The 24,252-nt window shown below is 40.8% G+C and overlaps 1 protein-coding gene across 1 annotated transcript in view; it reads right to left on the reverse strand.

Moving 5' to 3' along the window:
- ppfia4 (PTPRF interacting protein alpha 4) overlaps positions 1-23,918 on the reverse strand; it is a 61,996-nt gene extending 38,078 nt beyond the window's left edge. The window contains exon 1 of the mRNA XM_085353987.1: positions 23,661-23,918. Coding sequence (XP_085210113.1) covers positions 23,661-23,918 — 258 coding nt within the window. The remainder of the gene's footprint in view (positions 1-23,660) is intronic.
- Positions 23,919-24,252: the final 334 nt, after the last annotated feature.

A 24,252-nucleotide genomic window follows, 5' to 3' on the forward strand; every position in this document is an offset into this window, starting at 1 on the left:
GCAGGATGTAACTCTACACCGGTGAGAGAATGTGTGTGTGTGCGCGCGTGTGTGTGTAAGTTTACGATAACTGTAACTATAATGACAGAGCCACAACAAGCACCTCTCATGGTGCCTGAAAGTGAGGCATCACACTGCTGTCCCGTCCTTCTCACACAGCCTCCGTCCTTGAAAGCACATGGATGGGAGCATAGACTGTGGGGCTCGTGTTGGCAACGAGCCGGCATTATGGCTGTAAAATCACACTGCAACATTTTTCATGTTCTTTCGAATTTTAGTGACATTTATGCAAACTAGCTTGTTGCTTTGTTTGCATATTTAAAATGTAACAATTTCAAGCAGCTCGTAATCCACACAATAATTGCTTTAATGTCAAGCGGAATTTCATGGTGACAGCTTTATCCCGAAAATTGTGTTTTGAGAGAGTTTGCAGTTTTACAATACAGTATATTCAAGGGCAGTTTGGCTTACAGCAGTTTGTCTGCTATAAGGCTTCAACCAGCATTTCCACATTATAATATGTATCTATATTATCTGTATTTATACTTTATTTAAAGTATATTTTTACTGTGAGTTTTGTTCATTCATCAGAGCCTATTAATTCAAACATTTTATTCCAAAAGACATGGTGAAAAGAAAATCTCTTTCTGAGTGTCGTCAGAATTTCATGATTTATGGTTTGATGACAAGATCATGTTAAGTGAGGGCTTAAAATGAAGAAGTATTGTCCAACAATGGCTCTAGTGTAATCCACTAATGACATGTAAGAATAAAGAGACACATAGCTGCAAGATAGGTGGAATTATACTATATCTGGCCATTTATTTCTTCATTTTGTGCATTTTGCCTGACTGATAAATCGATCTGTCAGACCAATACCGATATTTAGTGATTTAAGAATTGGACATTCTGATATCTTGGTACTTTCTCTTTCACACATGTGAAACATAAATAATTTTTGCTAACATTTGTTATAGTTGTTGTCTTTGTTCCAAACACCTTGAGGGAAGCTGCGGTGTGCCCTCTGGAGGATAAACTATGCAACATCAACACGCATAACATTGTTTCATCGTTTTTAACTGTCATTGTCTTCTGTTATGAATGCTGATAAATCAGAAAATAGCTCATATCCAAGGATAATATTAGCCTGCTAACAAATTGGTAGGGCTTGAGTTTGCAAATATCTGAGTGGGTATCTTATAAGCATCCAGTATAACACTGTTTGATATTAAAGTGTGCTCCGGCTAAATTGTATGTTAGAGACTGAATTCCTCAGAGGATGTTATTCCTGGTTCACAGAGCTCTGGACTGCAGGACATGAAAGGCTCTGCCACCAGCTTAGGAATGTGAACACACACACACACACACACACACACACACACACACACACACACACACACACACACACACACACACACACAGACAGCTCTTTAAAAAATGATTCGTCTCTAATCTGCTCTGTATTATGATGGCCATGGTATGAAGCATTACAGAATTGTGCGTATGTGTGTGTTTGTGCGCACATCTATCACAGGACTCTGGATGATTTATTTATGAAATGTGATTTTTCTTTCTGGAGCTCTTCAGCCTTGTAACGCAAGCTCGCGTGCTCATTCACTCAGTCACTTACTCAAACACACACGCATGCATGGACACACACACAGAGTGGTCACTCTCAATCATACTTTACTGTTACATTGATCTACAGTATTTGCGCTACCAAAAAATGATTGTTTATTTTGGGATATGAGGATTTAAATCCTGTGTGTGTGTGTGTAATTTTTAGTGTGTTTCTTCCTGCATTTGTGCCTATATTGTGTTTATGTCTGAAGTTACTATAACTTTCTTTCTTTTTCGCCCGCTGGTTTAATCCCACACAAAGTACCATTCCCTTTCCTTATGACTCACACTGTGACAGCTCATTCCCACTGAACAGCCGATGCTTTTTATGTCACAGTGTGTGTGTGTGTGTGTGTGTGTGTGTGTGTGCACATTCAGATATTTTAAATTAACAGTTATACTGAATTGCATCAGAGTCCTTAAAACTTTAGTTGAATAATCTTTTTAATTATGTATTGCGATGCCTTTTTGATTGTAGCTCTATGAAACAGAGTCTTCAAAAGTGGTGGGTGGAAAAATGGAGGAGAAAGAAAATATTCATGGGAGTGGGTGTGGCACAGATTGCGTGAGTAACTTCTCTGCCACTTCTTTGCTCTCTGTGTGTGTATGTGTGTGAAGTGAAGCCAGTCACACTGAGTGACTGAGTGAGCTCATCTGTTCTGGGGGCCTATAAATATTGTAGATGCCATGCGCCTGCAGTAGACCTTCTCGGCAAACTACTGTATGATGTCATCCTGGCACACCTCTAACTAATACACACACACACACACAGCTGTGCTGCCAAGTCCTAACATCCATGGCAAAGCTAGGGTGTGGTACGTAGGTAGACAGGGATGCAGAGCCCATGGATGTTGAATAAATCAAAGAAAGCTCAAACTATAGCCTTTCTTTGCTCGTTTTTCATCTTTCATCTTCAGTTAAAGTTAATATTAGTTTTATTTATATAGCACCATTTCAGAACCACTCATCTGCAGAGACTCTACAGTATTAAAGAGAAAGAGTCCCAGTGATCACGTGAAGCTCCAATGAGCAATCACTTGGCAATGGTGAGAGGGATGAATTCTCTTTTTTTTTTTTAAAAAGAAGGCACCTCCAGCAGTACCAGGCTAATCAGTTAACTTGTGTACCCACCATCACTTTCTGATCTGTACTAACTAATCCAGCCAGTGTTGATTTCTTTTGAAATTACCCCATGCACAGAAGGCAACAATTGTTTGTGTATGCTGTGCATGAGTGTGATGTCACTAGACACCTAAAGTACTGGCAAGTGCAGACTCTGTGAGGGCAGTTCATCACTAACACCATCTTCTTATACAAGCTTCCAATATTTGTAGTTGTATACACTCACTTAACATCTGACTGAGTACTTCTACACAAAGAACTGGCCACATTTTAAAGGTACAGTGTTTAAAATCTCACCACTAGATATCAGCAGATTGTAGACTGCAGTCAACTGAGCTCTTTTTTTTATTAATCCAAATGAGTGGGTGTAAAACTTTGTGAAAGGAGTCCAATACGAGTCGATGAGTCAGTGAAGCTCACTTCTGTTCGATGACAGCGATACAGAGGTGAGTTCATGAGGATATCCTGAACTTCTCTGTCAGTAAGTGCAGCTGTTGGCTAGTGTTAGATGCTGTTAGCTGCTGTTAGCTGCTGTTAATGAAGTGTTTGAAATGGACCTAGCATTGCTGGACTCAGACACTTAGCAAACAAACTCATACAATGTGAGAATGTCCAAACATAAGCTGTCATAATGTTAGCTTATAACCAACTGTTCTTGTTGTTAGCCTTCTCATTGTCAGCTGTCTGGCAACGGGAAGATGGCATGTCTAATCTGCTGACTATAAGTAATTGCTACAATATCGAGAATAAATCAATAAGTATGTTTATGCACATTTGCATGTGTTAGAGCCCTGACTTCAGTTCAGGAGATGAAGCTTGAGGTGAGGAGGAAGAGGATGACATTTTATCCAAATGCCGGTCATGTTGTCTCCTTAGCGTTTTTGCTTCTTTGTGAAGAGAAATCCTTCTATACAGGTATGATCCTTTATATTTTGAGTCTGAAGGTGCAGACATTAATTAGAATTTGCCTTGAGCACAGTCTGAGTGAATACCCATTAGGTGATTACTGTGTGCAAGTTTGAGTCTGACCAATCCTGTGTCAAGTTTCGCGATTCTTAGAGCTTCATTGCATCTCTTTCCATACTATATATGAGATAAAGTATCTACAATCGGTTCTTCCCGGTTGTTCTTCCCTGGCCAAGCATTTACCTTCCTTTCACAGTGAACAGAGGATTCCCCCACACAGTCCTTCAGCCAAACCCACTAACACACTGAGCTACTCTGCTTTGGCAGTCGATCATCGGCAGCAATCAAGGTTTAGGCTACACACGCCAGAGAATAAACATGCACACACACACATACACACAAAAAACCTTCACACATTAAAGACACAGACACAACAGATTGTTGATCTTGTGCAGGAGGAATTCTGTTTGTACATCATACCACTCAGATGAGAAAATATGCACGCATACACATACAGTGCAGCTGATAGCTCATGCCCTATGGGATAGAGGGTGTGAGGAAGTAAACACCATAGCCCCTCCTCCGTATTTCCCCGGAGATTTTATTTGCAGGGCTTTGAAAGAAGAGGAGGAAAAAGAAAAACCCTGAGCCTGCACGTGGACATAAGCACCCATGTAGAGTCCAACTGACCTGACGACTGACAGATAGAGATGTTCATGGACAGAAAGCAAGACTGAAGCCTCTATATCAGGAATGCTATATTGTACGTGTAGCAGTATGTGGGTGACTGTGGGACTCTTTGGCACCGTGTCGTTAGGGTGAGGGGAAAACTGGAGGGACGGACGTATATTCCGTTGGGTCAGCATTAAACAAATGCCAGCTAGATGTGGTGTATTCCCACTGGGTAGTTGTGCAGAGTCTATATGTTTGCGTATGTGTGTAAATCTGCATACGTGAACATATGTGTGTGATAACAGTGATGCACTGCAGGGGTGATCAGGAAGGGGAGGAGAAGGGATTTTTTTCACTGCCAAAAATGACAGGAATAAAAATAACTTGAACAAGATGACTAGGATAAAATAAACATGCTGACCTGGAGCACACACATTTAGCTGATCCTGCAGTTTTAACAAATGCTACAGTATCAGTCAACTCAAAAGGTTTTTCCACTTGTATTATTTGCAAATTCCTGGCTACAAGTAGTAATGATTAGCTATAAATAAAGAATAATGCCACAGCCTTAAAAAGAATTCCCTAGAGTGTGCTGGGTCAAATTCTCTAAATCTAACAGCCTGGAAGGATTAACAAATTAATAAATAAATAAAAGTGGGAATATTACATAAATTGAACAGATGAATTAAAATGGTAAAATGCCTTGAACTCTTATAGAGTAACTTTAAGAGTAGGAACTATAGAAGCTATGGAAATGGTATAAAGAGATAGAAGAAAAGCGGCCAACACAAAAAAAAATGTTTCTGAAGACATACAGCAGGGGAAAAAAGTACTGCAAAAAAGAATGTTTTCTTTGTCTTTTTCCTTACGCTGTGTGGGAATGCTACGATGCACCCACTGCCCTGGCAGAAAGTCTACAGTCAATCTGGACCAATTAGAGCACAGATATGTGGGTGCGAGAGTGTGTGTTTGTGCGTGTGTTTGAGTGTGTTCGCCCTCCAGGGTGCTCCAACCCCCCATAACACAGCTCACGCAAGATAACAGGGAGAAGAGAAGAGAAGAGAAGAGAAGAGATTTTGTCATTCGGGACACAAGATGCTGGCTGAGAGCGAGCTGAGAGAATAAGATACAGAGAGAGGAAACACAGGATCAGATGGAGAAGGCAAAAAATGAACCGGTCACAATGACAAAAGGATGTGACTGAAACTGGAGAAGTAGAAGGGTGGAGAGGAATATCCAAGGATAGCAGCAGAAGGGGGGGGGGGGGGGGGGGGGGCATTGCCTAATGCAGGCTACAGAGCTTTACATGATCTTTATGTAACTCAGCTACAGGCACTTCCTCTCTGTCTCAGTGTTTCTCCACCTCTCATTCACACTTGCCCTCATTGCCATGCTCTCTGTCTCATTTACAAGAGGACTGCTTCAAAATTTAAGTCAAGTCAAGTCAAGTCAACTTTATTTGTCAATTCTGCCACATGTACAGGACATACACAGAATAGAAATTGCGTTACTCTCAAACCCTAGTGATTAGAAAAATGCAAATAAAATAATTAAAAAGTAAAAATTTAAATAAATACAATACAATTTTACGTATAACAAAAAAAAGCTATGCAATATACAATATACAATATTCAAGTAAGAAGGCATAGTGGTGCAAAATAGGCAAATAAACGCCTTTCCGTGGAGTGATTTTAGTCACCTTCACTAAACTTGAGCTGGGCAGATGAGTGTGTACGCCTACTGCACTCACTACAGCACCATTTTACACAGGGCTTGCAATTAAAATGGGAAATTATATTCTTACGGTACCCTGCGATGATGTAAGGGGTATTAGCTCACCCTTTACACCTGGAAATCGCAAGATTATAAAGTCATAATGTTTTTCTAAGGTAATGCTCATCAGTGTTTGTTATGCTGCACTTGTCCACCTAATTCCAGAAATAACATGCTGTTGTGGTGTCATATTACGGATGGAAACTGTCCCCATTACATACTGTAGACTGCAAGCTAACAGTGAACATATGAATCATTCTAAACTGCTAAAAGTGTAGGGGGATAACGCTTAATGGTAGGTGACTGTTTTAGGAGTGACTTATAGATTTGTGAAGTAGGAGGATTTACCACTGACGTTAACTAAGGACAGCACAGTTCTACTCAAATAAGGGTTCAGTTTTGCATACATTTGGAAAAATGTGACTGGGATTTTTTGTTTTTAAAACAACAAAGCATTCTGAATCTGCTAAAGCTCTGACTGACTTCTTATCCTCGAGAAACAGCAGCTAGGGCTTAGAGGTATCAGAAGCATCCAACTGCACCAAAGTGACAGGAAGAAAAACAAAGAAAGTTGAAATAAACAAACTAAACAGACCACTTGACACATTGAATTAATCAGGAACTTCTGGGTTTCTCTGTTAAGGAACGGTGATGACAACACGCAAACCAGAATAATCAAGGAAAGCTCCTCCTACCTTAAAAACCTTTTGGAAAATTGGACAGTAGCAACTTGTAGTAGACACTTTCTCTTCTAATACTGTTACTGTGCGTTGAGCCTATCCTTGATCAATTTAAGTCTGATTGTGTTAGGGACAGACTGAGAGTCAGTGTGAGTGAATGAAAAGTGCTACTGACGTGTGGAATTCAGGGCAAGAAGAGACGTTGTGAGGCATATGGCGGAGAAAAGACAGGAAGGCAGCTAAGTGTGAATGATGCTTTTCTTGCACTGGGGCAGACCACGTCACAGGCCTCATTATTATAATGGGCCACCACAATGCTTACTGACCTTCATCATCAACAGATAAAGTTGGCCACGGAGAAAAAGTGTGTGTGTGTGTTCTTCTGTCAGTTATTCAGGCAATTACAATATGAGGGGGAAGATGGTTCAGGCTGTTAGCATTGTAATTAAATGTACCACGGGGGCTTTACAATGCATTTAGCAAACAAAAATCAGAATCAGAATCAGAATCAGAATACTTTATTGATCCCTGGGGGAAATTATTTTAAAAGATACCACACAGGCAATCTTAATAAATGGACACACACATACACCCATAATGTAATGATTTCAGGCTACTACAAAGGCTCACTGGACTTCCTGGTTTGGGTCAAGTCAGTGCACACATGCACTTCAACTTGCATGTTAATAAAACCCTCATAAAAAAAGCAAAATTGTGACTTTTATCTAGTTTTGCTTTATCACGGTAACACGAGATGGTAAAATCAATCGCACGCTCGGTCCAGAAACACTGTGCGAGGAGAGTGTGGAGGTTTGTGCCGAAGTACAACATCCTAGCAGCAGTGCTCCCATCTAGTGCTCTCAGAGCAAAGCTGTAAGTACAGTGAGCTGGCTGAGAGATATGAAGAATTATGTGGCAGAACGATAGCTAACTAATAGACCTCTCAGCGCACACACTTAAAGCCATCACAACTGATAAGACAGAAGAGTGAGGGAGCGAAGGAGAACCATTCCTTGAAGAGAGAACAGATCAGTCTTTTACTAATGTGTTAATACGGGTATTGAATCTTCACTGACTCATAAGTATTCATAGATTTCTGGTTTCATACAATGTGTGCATTATGGAAAACAAGCAGACACAAAAAACAATTTAACCGAAGATGATGACAAGAGGTGCTGGAACAAGTTCGGCTCAAAGAAACAGGAACAGAACTTGTATTTGTGCGTGCACGTGCGCGTGTTTGCGTGTGTGTGCACATAAAACTCTGCACAGTGTCTGAGTTGAGTGTCTACACCAACCCACGTGTCTGTGAATGGAGCTGGAAGTAAATGAATAACAGACTGCAGCTGAGAACTGAGGCATGTTGTAGGTGGTGCTGAATAACTGGCTCTTGATTTAATACAGAGACTAGATGATCTAAAGAGCTATCTGTGAATGTACATGCACCAAAAATATCTTATTAGTTCCTCCAGTATGTACTCCGTGAACTCCTGCTGTTTAAATCAGCCTTGCGCTGTGTCTGTTCTGCACGGAAAAGTCAATGTACTGTGGGTGTCATCATGTGTACTTTGATGTCTGGCCAGACATGATGGTGCTCTGAGCTGTTTAACATCTCACATCAGTACATACATCTTTGTGTGAAACACTGTAACTGTTTATACACTGATGTGTGTGTAGCTGTGCATGAGTGTGATGTATTAGCCCAGTTGGACACTTATGTACTAGGAACTGCTGACTGTGTACAGGCAATTCATCACTGGAACCGTTTTCTTATGCAAGATTTCAGTACGTAGTTATATGTTCATGGCCACTTTATAGAATAGAATAGAATAGAACAGCCCTTTACTGTCACTGTGCATGTACAACAAAATTGTAGAAGGATCATGCCAATTAAATACACCATTCAACTGCTTGTTAATGCAAATGTCATATAAGTCAATCGCATGCTATTTAGATCTGGTCATGATGCCCTGCTGAACTTAACAGCGAGCTTAAAAATGTGGAAGAAAGACAATTTAAGGGACTTTGAATGTGGCATGGTTGTTGGTGCCAGATGGGCTAGCATTTCATAAACTGCTGATCTGCTGGGATTCTCCCACACAAACATCTCTAGAGTTTACAGAGAATGTTTTGAATAAGAGAAAAAAAGAGACATCCAGTGAGCTGCAGTTCACTGATAGAAAATGAGTCTTCAATGCCAGAAGTCAGAGAAGAGCGGTTAGACTGCTTCGAGCTGATGGGAAAGAAACAGTAACTGAAATAATCGGTTATTATAAACAAGGTATGAGGAAGAGCATATCTGAACACACAACACATCAAACCTTAAAGCAGATGGTTATGAAGCAGCAGAAACCCACGCTGAGTGCCACTCCTGTCAACTAGGAACAGGAAAATCGAGACTACAATTCCTACTGGCTTAACAAAATTGGCTAACAGAGGATTTGAAAAACATTGCATTTTCAGATCAGTCTTGGTTTCTGCTGCAAAATTCGAATGGTAGGGTCAGAATTTGGTCTAAACGACATGAAAGCACAGATTTGTTCTGCCTTGTAGCAGTAATTCAAGTTGTGATGGTGGTGTGATGATGTGGGAGATATTTTCTTGGAACATTATGAGTCTCTTAGTGCCAAATTGTTTCTGACCATGTTTACAGTGTACCCATCTTCTGATGGCTGTTTCCAGCAGGATAATGTGCTCACAAAGCTCAAATCATCACATCAAGTGGGTTTTTTGAAAATAACAATACATTGACTGTACTCAAATAGCCTCCAAAGTCAGGAGATTTCAATCTAATAGAGCACCTTTGTGATCTAGTAGAACCAGAGAGTTGCATCATGGACGTGCAGCCAACAAGTCTGCAGCAACTGTGTGATGCTATCACATCAATATGGACTAAATCCTCTGAGAAATGTTTCCAGCACCTTGTTGGATCTGTACAGAAAGGTGTGTCCAGCCCAGTACTAGGAAGACCTATCCTGTTAGGTTGACTAATTTTGTAAAATACAAATAAAAACTCATATTTTATTTTTCACAGCTCTTGCCCCTTTTTAGGCATGAAGTAAATAAATGGATGCAAAAAACAAAGCAGAGAAGTTTTTGTGTACATATACATTTAAAAACTTCCAGTATTACTTAAACAAGCTTATGGTTTTATGTTGGTTAAGCATTTTACTCCCTTACAAATATTTTTTTAAAACTGTTAACGAGCTAGTTCATTAGTGCTCGGACATTAGGTAGTGCAGCGCCCATTCCATTTCAAGCAATCAAGATAAAAGATGGAGACACAAGATCTAAAATTTACAGACTGATGGATCTCACTCTCGACAAAATCATGTTTAACTAAATCTGAAGAAGACAGAACAGACTAATTTAACTTCAAGCGCAATAAAGCCATGTTTTCAAAAATAATTTTCTAGATTCAGCATTTACACATTTATATATTAACAACTGGTCAATTAAATAATGAGTAATTCTAGAAAATTTAGCAAGTTGTTTTAGCTTTATGCTAAGCAACAGTCAAATCAGTTTATCTATTTACTTGACTATGCCTTTTGCACTGTCTATAATGTTCGACCAATATGGTTACAAGTAGAAAACAAAGTCTAGTATCCAGTATTTGTCTTGGCCTGTTTATACTATATCAATGTTTTCCACAGAAAGGCCTATTTAGAGTGAAGTTTGTCCTAGCAGTGTCAGAGAGTGGGCGTCTAATGCCAGAAGCATTAGAGCCAGCAATCGCTTGTACCTGAACAGGACGGAAATACAATCAATTAATGCTAATGCTGATCTGATAAATGTGCAAAGAGGCAAAGGTTTGCAGAGATGTTAGCCATAGCAACTTTGATGTTATCACGAGTGTCACTAAGCTAAACTTCGCTCTGTTACTCAGCAGCTTCCAAGTCACTCAAATTACTTAACTCCAGTTCATGAAGTCCAATGATATTTTCATTTTTCATGGGGTAAATATCACTAATACGTGCTCATTTATGATCCTGAAATTGATGCAACATAAATAATTAAACAAGTACAAATAAACACATGTTAATGTATGCCTGTGGCCAGTTCATTTCATACAAATGCATGAAATACTTCAAATAAGTCATTAGCTATTTACAGCAACATTTGCCTTACTGTGTCCTCATCCCAAATCCTGCTTTTCACTTGCACTGCTATGCTCTTGCAGATCTGTGTGTGTGTGTGTGTGTGTGTGTGTGTGTGTGTGTGTGTGTTGGTGAGTGTGCGTGGTATTGACAGCCAACAGTGGGGGGTGGGTGCTATGTTGTGAGACACTGACAAGCTCTATTTCATGGAGGCAAAGATGCATTTTGAAGTTCTTTAAATCCTTTTAAGGGTCCAGCAGGAGACTTAGCTTCTCAAGCTGCTGCTGCCTTTGCTGCGGTTTGTCTCTTGCTGTGGAAAAGAAGACGTTCCGAACCCAATATGTGTGTATGTGCCCATACAAACACATTTTCAGAAAAGTTTTTATGTACATTTGGGAAATGTACATAAAAACTAACCACAATATTGAAACCATTTTAACCCTATATCTTACCTACATTATGTATTATTTGGAGACGCAAGAACAATGCATCTGTTTTTGGAAATTAAAACATGCCAGTAACCAAGGTTTTAGTGCCTTAATGTATCCAGCAGTTGTTCCAGTAAACTGCAACAACTTATCAAAAAAGTACAAAATAAAAATGTTCCAATTGGATGTAAACTGAACCAATGCCACCAGCACCAATCCAACCTCCTCATGAAGCCTTTGTAGGACTCTAAAATAGGACTTTTGATAAAAATGCATTATATATTGCCCTGGGATAACAAATCCACAGAGTCTTCCTGATACGATGGAGGTGTCCACCACTCTATGTGGTCTAGACCATAGGTGTCAAACTCTGGCCTGCGGGCCAAATTTGCAGCCTAATTACATTTGGCCCGCAAAGCCATACAAAATTACTATTAGAGCTGGCCTGCCAGTATTATACAGTGCATGTACTGCTAATACTACAATTCCCAGAATGCTCTGTTGGTGTTTTGGCGTGTCAGTCATGACAGGACCCATTAGCACCATAGTCATAGCAACCATGCAAATGCTGCCATGCTACCTATCCCAAAATGGCAAAAAGAAAGGCAGAAAACAGGAGTTTTCTGGACAGGTGGGAGAATATGATGAAAATCTGATAAATGATAAAATGATAAAATTTAATTCAGAAGGCTGCAAATTAATTTTTTATTTAAGAAATGAATTCCACTGATGTGTTATTTAATTGGAATTTTGATTTTGCATGTGTGTAATATTAAGTTATATATATGTTTATATAAGTTATATATATTGTTTAGTATTAAGCTTGCTTGTTCCATATTTGGTTTTTCAGCAAAACTTGTTTGAGTCCATAAGAAAAGACTCCTTGTTATATTTGGAGGAAGACTTTTTTTTTTTCCAATAAATTTTAATGTTAGCCCGCGACTTTGATCCAGTTTTGAATTTTGGCCCACTGTGTATTTGAGTTTGACACCCCTGGTCTAGACTAAGCTTCTTTCAGCGATTCCCTTACTCACAATGGGTCGCCACAGCAGATGAATATACATATTTGATACTGCACAGACTTTCACACCGGATGCACTTTCTGACACAACCCTCCCCCAACATTTGTGTCACCTCCTGGTCTCATTCACGTGTTAGCCAAATGTGTTAACCACCACACTATGGAGCTACTACTACTATGTTCAAGACTGGTTAATAATCAAAGGATGATGTTTTTCAAAATAAACTGTAGATATTATCAAAAGATATTGTAGGTAACAATAGACGGTCCTATATGTACAAAAGTATGGGTCTACTTACTTATACAGGAGCTTCTGGTTCTGAAAGGTGGTGCTAGTGCAAGTGTCATAAACCTGCATTCTTTATAGAAGCCACCAGATTTGGTATCCGGTCGTTAAGTGATGATGTGACGAATCCTACTTCCGGGCCTAAAGTAGTCTGCGTTTAATATGGCTTTTGTGTTGTTAACATGTTTAATGTTATGTATTTTCTTCTATTTGATCTCAAAAAGCTCCTAAAACAGTCAGTGATCACTGTTGACCTCCCTCGGCTTTTATTACCGCTAATCATTTATTTAAGCTCAGTTTTTAAAACCTTAGGATGTAACTACAGCCCAGCCCATGCAGCAGTATATGAATGACTAACCTCGTATTGTGGATGGATTATCTCAGCTGTTCTCCTGGCTGAAGTTTGGTCCTTTTACAGCATCCTGCCATGCGATTACATTTGTTCCTGACCACCGAGAACACTCACGGTAACTCTTATTGAGTGGAAAAAAGGTTAGCATGTTTATATTATGCTAACATAGCTGTGTCGCTAGCGGTCACGTAGCACATCATTATATACCAGCTAGCCAAACTTCAGTAACCCTACAAACGTCACTGCTGTTTAGTTTTCTGTCTTCATTTATGTTGGAAGTGATAACAGAGCTGTACGTTTTAATTTGTTTCCAAATCCCCGCAGTCAGGACATGCTATATTGTATTTAGATAGAAGCTAGCGAGCTAACTTCCTGCTAACTTCTAACTCCGTTAAATGTCATAAATTTTGTTTTCATGGATGCCTGGATGTTAAACTCAATTGTTACACCTGGTAGAGCAGAACACTGATCATTTTATTAAAGATGAAAGATTTTAGACAGTTTTTCAACTCTCAGTAATGCCATAGTGATCGTTTGATATATGGACCTGCAGCGGAGTTTAGGCCCAGACACTGCTAGTGACGTCAGACTTAATGACCGGATAGGTTGCAAAAACACTTCCGGTTCTATAGAACTCCATGGGAAAATGGCCCTCCACAGCAACCTCTCTCCAGTCTCCTTTGCTGATTTTGGCTCATACTGTATAAAACATTGAGTCACTTTCATACGTTTTAGCAATTCTAGCTGTTGGAGAAGAAGATAACTCACATTGGCTACTGACAGGTGATTGTCCAGTTGGTAGCCAATGAGAGGGACCATCTGATTAACTTTGTTGTCCTTATACATTTTTCAGTTATAGACTTATAGATTAAAGATTATTTGCAAAATTGCATGCTGTTTTTATACAGTGTCCCAGGATTTTTTGGATGCGGGATTGTTAGTGCAGTTGGGTGTTTTTTAAAAATGTCTTTGGGAGCAGAGTTGATGCATGTGTTTTTCTCTCCCATATCTCTGAACATGTGGGTGCATACAGATGTAGAGGATACATGATAACCTTGAAGTGTATAACCTTGGGTTACTCCAACATTTCTTTTAAATATACTTACTTTCCGACTTCCACATCCCAATAGTACAATATTAACACCTCTCCCCACCCACTGATGCCTTATCTTCTATTCTGAGGGAGTAGCTGTAGAGAAAGTGAAATGACAGAGTTCCAATAGTGTAGCTGTTAGACATGGCAGGGCCACTGTGGGCTTAACTGCTGGCTGGAAAACTTGATCTCACATCCCCCTGCCCTTCCTCCCTTTCTCTCATTCTGTCCTTTCCTGCCTCCCTCCTTCATTACTCTCGCCTTCCCCCTCTGGTGGTCCTGCAACTCCAATCACTCTGCTCTTATTACCAGAGAGAAGGAACTTACACACACTCATAGACATATAGTGGCTTTCCGTTCTTCCTATTACCAGAGCATGTCCCTTGCTGCTGGGACCTGTCAGGTATGCTTGATTCAGCTTTTTTCCTGACTTTCTGCCTCTCGTTGCTAAATCTTACACTGTCTTTGTAATTGCGACTCTTTTTACCACCTTTCTTCCTCCTTACCTCACCTTCCTTTGCTAACCCAGGCAGCCAGGGGAACAAATTGGCGCCCGGCTGAGCTAAATGTGCCTGGTGCTGAGAGCCAGATGGTACTGGCACGGAGAAGGAGGGAGCAAAGGATGGCTCCTTCTGAGAGATGGAGCGTCTAAGCCATGGCACAGCAGAGCAGCATGGGGGAGCTAGCTTTGCACACTAATAATCTATTAGTGTTCAGGGTCCCCAAAAGCTGTGCAAAGGCCCTTGCCAGGGTCCACTGTGACCTGCTCACAGCTTTGGTGAATAGGAGGCTTAAATGAAGACTGGACAACATACAGGAGGGAGGATTATGGAGTAACATGCTGAGGAGTGGAAGGAGAGAAGAAGAGAGGATAAGAAAGAGGCTCAGAATGAGAGGTGAGATGTCAGCTGCTAGAAGATGAATATGTTGTTAGTCTCACTTCTGATTTCTCGTTGGTGTCTCTTTGTCTGTCTCAAAATTAAAAATGCAACCACAGTAATGAACACAGCAGTAGTCAGATGATAGCCATGTCTTAAAAAGGGCCAAAGACAATCAAAAGAAACAGACTTTTTTAGATTTCAGTGAATAGTTATAACGTAGATGGGATATCCATCTCAGTTGAGTCTGTAAGAACTTTGCCCTCTCTGTCTTTCAGTGTCATACCTTCTCTCTCAAAATCTCCCTCACTCTCTTATTTGTTCCTCTTTCAGGGTTTCTTGGCAAATTTCAGCTGCTCACTTCATGCTCCACTTTCCCCTACATCAACCCAAATTCCTCTATTTGGCGCTTACATAACACATAGCATAGGATTTGGGCTTCGATAGCAGACCAATCAGATGCAATAATTTTTCATCTGACTTTGGCCTATCCTCCTCAATATTCTCCTATCGTGGCACACAAAGCTGCCTAGGCCATCCATGCATAAGCAACACTATCCGCAGGCATATTCGTTCACACGTACCGATGCACAGACTCAAGTCGACATGCAGACTGTGCATGCTGACATTTAAGGAAATACAGACGGTGTGTGCATCATTGTTCGTCTGTGGGTGGTGCAAATCAGAATGGCTAAAATAAATGATTATTCTTGTCACTGATTCATCTTTGGGTCGTTTTCTCAATTAATAAGTGGATTGGTTAGTGTGTAAAACATCTAAGATGTCACTCTCAATAGAACTCGGGGTACTGTCTTCAGATGTATTGTTTAATTTTTCCAACACTCCATGGATGAAACACAACCATCACATTTTTTTCCTGCAAAATTACTTATTAAACCAATAAATGATCAAAACACTTGACCTTTTTTATTCGGATTAACTCATCGATCAATTGGTCTATAAATGTGAAGTTGTGTGTTTATGCCTTGCTGAAAGGTTGCTTGTCTTGTGATAAGGTCAGGCCATCTCCAAATACTGTGCAAGAGCACCTCAGAGCACTCCTTGTTTCTTATGCGATCTAATGTATATTAACTCTGACACCCCTTCCCACTCACACCTACAAGTAAAATACTAGTACAGTAAAAGTGGCTGAGTACCAAGCCTGTGAGGCTTAGCTCTGTTGGCCTTGGTTCAAGTAGTGTGGAATAACTCTATCTGTGTTAGCCAGCACAACACTTACCCCAGCACTAAGGATATATGTTTATTCACCGCAACACAGACATTAATTAAAGCTGATTAGCTTCTTTCTCCTTTCCTTTGCCCACATTGATACATAAATAGTGGAAAAATCATTTTCCAGGCTATCGTTTTCAAAAAGTTAGTAAAGTGTATTTCTAGGCAATATTAGAATTAAGCTATCTTAAAGATTAAAGTGATTTATATGCTGGTGATTTATATGCAGCACCAGCGAGCTATGATAGAAACAAATAAAATGCAGGGACTGTTTTTCCCTTTTGTGTCTCTACTCTTTGTTGCGCTCATTTTTTAAATCATTATTATTTTAAGGAGCTAAATTTTTTTTTTTTAAATATATATTTCTAAGTTTTTCTGCTTCTTTGTACATTCCCTCACATACCAGGAATTTACTACCATCCGTGAGTCCTTATACTGAGGTGATGATTGTTATTCTCTCACTGATCCATTTAGAAACAGTCACATAAAAGTGTTCAGAAATGCACAGGAGTAACTGATGGTACTGAGCAGGCCGATCACAGTGCTCAGAAATGAATGAACACTCTGTGGGGTCACTGCTTAAACATTATAAATTAAACTGTTGTGTGACAACAAAAGCAATATGTTAGCTGATGTTACGTTTTTGACGTATCTTCGTACAAAAATATTCAGAGTCATGTTCTCCATAGAACATATCATTTGACACACATACAGTCTAAATTTATGTGAATGCAGAAAATTTTAAGAAGAGTACAAATTTAAGAAAGAGGCTGCTTCGAGTACTTGGCAGTTTTCAGGGCACCCCCCCACACACACACACAAAAACAACAAAAAATCAAGGAACTCTCTGCAGATCATGGTTAGGGTATAAAACAATTTCAGAGTTTTGAGTGTTTTTCATGAGCACAGTGGACTCCGTAACTTTGAAACTGATTACATTTGAAAGCACCAGGATTCCTCTACAGGGAGTGCAGAATTATTAGGCAAATGAGTATTTTGTCCACATCATCCTCTTCATGCATGTTGTCTTACTCCAAGCTGTATAGGCTCGAAAGCCTACTACCAATTAAGCATATTAGGTGATGTGCTTCTCTGTAATGAGAAGGGGTGTGGTCTAATGACATCAACACCCTATATCAGGTGTGCATAATTATTAGGCAACGTCCTTTCCTTTGGCAAAATGGGTCAAAAGAAGGACTTGACAGGCTCAGAAAAGTCAAAAATAGTGAGATATCTTGCAGAGGGATGCAGCAGTCTCAAAATTGCAAAGCTTCTGAAGCGTGATCATCGAACAATCAAGCGTTTCATTCAAAATAGTCAACAGGGTCGCAAGAAGCGTGTGGAAAAACCAAGGCGCAAAATAACTGCCCATGAACTGAGAAAAGTCAAGCGTGCAGCTGCCAAGATGCCACTTGCCACCAGTTTGGCCATATTTCAGAGCTGCAACATCACTGGAGCGCCCAAAAGCACAAGGTGTGCAATACTCAGAGACATGGCCAAGGTAAGAAAGGCTGAAAGACGACCACCACTGAACAAGACACACAAGCTGAAACGTCAAGACTGGGCCAAGAAATATCTCAAGACTGATTTTTCTAAGGTTTTATGGACTGATGAAATGAGAGTGAGTCTTGATGGGCCAGATGGATGGGCCCGTGGCTGGATTGGTAAAGGGCAGAGAGCTCCAGTCCGACTCAGACGCCAGCAAGGTGGAGGTGGAGTACTGGTTTGGGCTGGTATCATCAAAGATGAGCTTGTGGGGCCTTTTTGAGGATGGAGTCAAGCTCAACTCCCAGTCCTACTGCCAGTTTCTGGAAGACACCTTCTTCAAGCAGTGGTACAGGAAGAAGTCTGCATCCTTCAAGAAAAACATGATTTTCATGCAGGACAATGCTCCATCACACGCGTCCAAGTACTCCACAGCGTGGCTGGCAAGAAAGGGTATAAAAGAAGAAAAACTAATGACATGGCCTCCTTGTTCATCTGATCTGAACCCCATTGAGAACCTGTGGTCCATCATCAAATGTGAGATTTACAAGGAGGGAAAACAGTACACCTCTCTGAACAGTGTCTGGGAGGCTGTGGTTGCTGCTGCATGCACTGTTGATGGTGAACAGATCAAAACACTGACAGAATCCATGGATGGCAGGCTTTTGAGTGTCCTTGCAAAGAAAGGTGGCTATATTGGTCGCTGATTTGTTTTTGTTTTGTTTTTGAATGTCAGAAATGTATATTTGTGAATGTGGAGATGTTATATTGGTTTCACTGGTAAAAATAAATAATTGTAATGGGTATATATTTGTTTTTTGTTAAGTTGCCTAATAATTATGCACAGTAATAGTCACCTGCACACACAGATATCCCCCTAAAATAGCTAAAACTAAAAACAAACTAAAAACTACTTCCAAAAACATTCAGCTTTGATATTAATGAGTTTTTTGGGTTCATTGAAAACATGGTTGTTGTTCAATAATAAAATTATTCCTCAAAAATACAACTTGCCTAATAATTCTGCACTCCCTGTAGAGTTTAGTCAAACTAAATAACCAGGGAAAAACGGCCAAGATCAGGGAGGTAAAAAACCCCAGCAAACACCACCAATCTTCAGTGATCTGCAGTGTTATAAGAAGCTGAGAGGTGGACTACCATATTATCAGTACTCTGTCTGTCAGGCTTTTAGAAAACCACTGTTGGGTAAAAGATATACAACAACCTGTTTGGAGATGGAAAATATCAGGCACTGCAGGTCACCTGGTTAATACCATTGCCACAATCAAGCATGGGAGTGGCAGGATTATTCTGTGGGGATGTTTTTAGCTGCAGGGACAAGGAGGCCAGTCAGAGCTGGCTGGAGTATAAATACAGCCAAATACAGAGAGGACGTTGAGACTTAGAGGAAATATACTTGGAGTGCATGAGACCGGGGTAAAGGTTCATCTTTCAGCATAACAATGACAGGAAGCATATTGTGAATGAGTAGCCTAGAAAAGCCGAGGTTTTCTCTACAGAACATCTGCAGAGACATCTAAAGACCCTTCATGTGTAGGTTTCCACACACACACAAAATACATGAGAAATTAATAGTTTCAATACTATTAGAATGGGAGCTTTACATTTTGAGTTTGATAAATTAAAAAAGAAGTCTAAAAGCATGCATTCTCCTCGTCGAGGGTTATTGGAGGTAGATATGGAATGTGTCCTTTTCACACAAAAACTTCATTTTCAAAATTAAAACATGTAAAAAGTAAAAGTGCCTGAACACTTTGTGAGTTGCCATACAGAAGCAGCGTGGTTTGAAAAGCACACCTCTGCCTCATCTCGCCTCTGATAATAGACTGTGTTGAGCTATGGACAAAGGTCATTTGCAAGAGTAGGGTAGGAGGAGACAAAAACTGTCTGAGGGAGCAGTTAATGGACTAGTGGGTTATTGAGGAGTCAGATCAACAGAAAAAATGTGAAAGAGAGAGGGAAAAGGGACAAGAGAAAGAACCACAAACTAAAGCCAGATAGGTGCAGTAAAAAAAAAAGATGCACCAAAGTCAGCTGTTTTCAAATCTAGCCTTCGGAGAAGACACACCAACCCCGAAACAGCAATACCTGAAGCAAGGCAAGGTTGGAGACATATGCAAAACAGTCAGATTGCATATGGTTTTTCGTGGAGACACAAAGCTATGTGTGTTTATGAGTCTGAACAACAGTAAGGCAGCAATCATTGCTGTGAGAAGTCAAAGGAAAGGTCATTAATGTGTGTGAGCTCAAGTAAACAACAAAAATACTTGTGTATATGCGTGCACGGAGGAGCATATCAGTGGGGACGGGGAGGGTGGAAATAGAGACAGTTGTTTTGGAAGGGCAATGAGATCCGTGTCTGTGTCCGTGTCTGTCTGTGTGTGAGTTTGTGTCCCTTCATCTCTGTGTACTTGTATGCTGGCAAAAATAGACAGTGTTGTGTCTGACTGAAACAGGTGTCCAAACATCACAACACACACTCTCACAAACACACAGATTATGAAACTCAATAAAGAGACATCCCGCTCTTTATTCATCAAAGAGTTTTCAAAATGATGTTGACCAGTTAGATTTTAGAAACAATGATTAATCATGAAATAATCATTTGATTCTTTGAACTTCATAAACTTGTGGAGCTCTCCAAAAAGCTGGATTGTGCTTCTCAAGCACCTAATGCTTTGAGCTCTGCAGGGTTGACATTTGGTGAACTGAACACCAGTTTCTTTACTCTGTAAATAGTTCTTGCATGTTTGGACCTGCACATTGGGTCAGTGTCCTGTTGTATAAGGAAAATGGTTCTAATGGAGCCCCTATACACAGGGTATGGCATGGACCGATAGTGTTCCTTGTTGTAGATCACTTTCATTCTGAACCAGTTTTCCACCTTCTAAACTAAACTGTCAAATTTCTTCACCATGCTTGGAAGATGGTATCAATCAATACTCCAAGCATCTTTTAATTTTTATGCCTTGTTTCACAAATCTTTCTGAAACAGCTCGGATAGTTCTCAAGACTCCCCCCCCCCCCAGATCTTCTACTGAAAAAAAAGTCTTTTCTCTTAGCTTCTCCTTTCACTGGCCAGTCTAGGTTTTGTCTTTGTCTTTGCAACTCTGCTCAGACAGAGCAACACAAACAGTTGTTCTCTGTATTGCTGATAATGAGAGTGGCATTTTGTGGTTACCATTTAGATATGAAGCACCTGTCTCCCAGATTTGAGACTTTTGACATGATAAAACTTGTACAAGGTAAGAGAGATCGCTACTGAAATCGGGTCTCTGATCGCCTCTATTGGTATTCTATTAGAAATCCATTAATCAATTTTTTTTTATAAAATGTGCTTTTCCATCACAAAGAAGGGACCTGCAACTTTTGAGTAACAGAGGATTCACTGGATATATATATAAAATCTTACAAATTTAACAAATCTATTGCTCACTATCCACCCTCTACGTTACACACACATGTATACATATGTGGCATATGGAGAAAGCAGGCATATGATATGCCTGCTTTCTCCTCTAAAGGTCGGAACTGTTTTCTTCACTCAGTAAAGTAACAGTGTGTGTGTGTGTGTGTGTGTGTGTGTATAACATGAGCTTTTGTGTGCATGCGTGTGTGTTTAAAACCTAATTTGTCTATGGGCAAACCCATCTCTGAGGGCTGTATTAGAGGCATTATGCACTGTAATGGGCTGACATGTTAATCTGAAACTCTATTCTCTGTAGCTAATGAACATATCCATCCTAGTCTGTGTGTGTGTCTGTGTGACTGTGCATGTGTGGCAAAATGGCAACGTCCCATTTTTATGATGTTAGCGAGGCAAACACAAATGCCAAGGTGATGGAGGTTTGTGTCTTTTGAACAATGACAACGCTGAAGAGCGCTGAATTTTGAATTGCTCCAACAGTGCATTTTTACATGTGTGCATGTTTGAGTGTGCATCTTTGGAGGAGAGACATAGATCTGACAGATTTGGGTCAAACCAGTCCCGTAGAGTCAGGAAACCTACAGAAGACATAACAAAACACTACACACAAATGCACATGCCTAGTAGGTTAAGATAACAAATGTTTTTTAGGCAAAAGGACAAAAAGAGTGCTCAGATTTGGGAAAAAAGACTGTATTGCCATGCCAATGCATATACATCAGAGGAGTAAACGCACACATACAGAGAAAACCTGACATACCACACACGTAGGCAGAGGCGGCAAGCGCAAATGCAAAAACTGTCACATTGTAATGTACTTGAGGGCATAAACACACCAGCTTTGGTCATTTTGAGAGCAGCAGCAAATCACCCTAATTACCACCAACACATATAGGAAAGTGGGGTCAGGATCATTGCCAACTGCTACAACGTTGCTCTTACACACACAGTATTCATCCCACCCAAACCTGAGATTTCAGAAGCCATATGCTATTCTTTTTCCTCACACTTCCCCCTCATCATTGCAAAATGCACACTGCAATTTCTAATAATGCATAGAGGCCAGACAATCCTCATTCCTCAGCTGTGCAGAACAAAACTGAGTCAAAATCAATTGCAACTGAGACTTCTTTTTTTTTTTGGTTTCTCCGTCTCACTGCCTGCACTGTCCGTTGCATCATCTCTCCATTCTGTGGATGCTGTGGAAATGACCACAGGTGTGTTTGGATGTGTGCATGCACAAGTTGAGCGTGGTGCTTTGAGAGAGAAAGCGAGAGACAGCTTATGCATGTGCTCGCCAGCCATAATGTCTGCATAATGTCCCCGAGGTCTCTGACTGTATAACTAATACTTGTATTATTGCTAGAATAAAACATTACGCTGAACCCAGCAGGATTAGAAAACAAGCATGACAGCCTCTACCCACTCTCTCCCTCACTGACACACACACACACACAAACACACATATATGCATGCATGTGTAGAAGCAAGCAGCCCAGGGCCATGTACACTAGCAAGCAGCCATGTTTCTTTCACAAGAGGCTGCAGCGAGCTTGTCATCGTCAGCATGATTCTCTCTCTTGCTCTCTCTGTCTGATACACACACATGCACACCGTACTGTGACATCATGCCACGCATTTAGACTGGGGGGGGGGGAGGTCAGAGGCTAACATAGCTTTATGTGCTGAGGCTTCATTGTCGTCATGCTCTGTGACTTTAACAGCCCTTATTCAGCTCTCCTTTCTCTTAAAGACACACATAAGGGTGACAGATGTCAAAGATGGCCAACAATACAATCAGGTCCTTTTGCTCCAATTGCCACTGACAGGCCGGTCACCACATGCAGAGGTGTTTCCACTCAGTTAATTACTGTTAGGCTCTGCCCTCCCTTCTCACAGGGAGGGCTCTCGACGCCAGGCTCAGACCTCTACACGCAGAGTCAAGCATCTCTTAGTGAGCCAAAATCTTCCATTTATTTTTGACCCACCTTTCAACCCACTACATTACCTTTCTGCCTACTAGACATTTAGATCTTCCTTTCTGGCATGCTGCCACTTATGAGCTTTTGATGTGATATGGGCCTGCATATCCCCATCATCTTCACAGATATCCCAGGACATGAAGGAGTGTTAGATGGGATCCCCAGAAGATATAGTCTATAAATATTAAATTACATTTTAACAGGGGTGCTATCCCAGGGTCTCAAATTCTGGCAAAAGAGCAAGATCTACCTTGCTCACTGAGCTATTACCACCAGACCTATGCCATTCATTCATTCATTCACATTTTTATTTAAATCAGCACAACTCTCTTGATCGTAAGCCTCTATGATTATGGTGCCAAAGACTTTTGGGGCCCAGGATAGCTGACTCTGATTGGCTAGTGATCCCCATGACCAACCTATAACCTCTCATCACATAACTCGGCAAATCATAGCAACAAACCGAACAGGAAGGATGCTTCTCCCTCTTGGAAAATAAAAAAAACAAAAAACCCCAAGGCCATCTAATCCCACACCCAAACCTGACTCTCCCCCTCCTTCAAAGGCCGGCTGCTCCTCACCTGAGGCAGCGCGGCGTTGATCTGCCGCTGGAGCACGTCCCTCTCGTGCAGCGCTCCCTGCAGCTTGGTTTGAGACTGAATGAGAGTCTCCTGAGTCTCCCTGAGGGACTCCAGCAGCTTGTCCCTCTCGTCCAGCATGTTGACCATGAGTTGTTCGAAGTTGGCCTCCTGGTCCGAGCCGTTCGGGACGCCGCCGGTGCCTCTCGGAGGACCAGCCGAGTCTCCTTCGCTGATGGTCGGCATCACCTCACACATCATCTTTCCTGCTCTGTGGTCTGGGCAACGCTATAGGACAGTGTCGCTGTCGGGATTAAGAAGGAATATGTGTATGCGTGGGGGTTATAACCCTGATAAACAGACTTACAGTAACTGATAAATAGGGCCCATTAACGCCCCGTAGCAACGCACATTCAAGGCAATCGCAGTTACGCACCTTACTCCCAGCACGCTAGAGCTCTATTTTTCATGCATCAAACGTGCGATCTTACGCTTTATATCGCCATACCTAATCAGAGTGACTGAAAAGATGAGACGACCGCTGACGTTTCATCCATATTAACCGGCGTTTTTTCACCCAGTGAGCCGATCCGCC

The sequence above is a fragment of the Diplotaxodon limnothrissa genome, linkage group LG5 (assembly GCF_057381915.1).
Source record: "Diplotaxodon limnothrissa isolate DT_005_m linkage group LG5, D_limnothrissa_male_GT1.1, whole genome shotgun sequence".
Taxonomy (NCBI): domain Eukaryota; kingdom Metazoa; phylum Chordata; class Actinopteri; order Cichliformes; family Cichlidae; genus Diplotaxodon; species Diplotaxodon limnothrissa.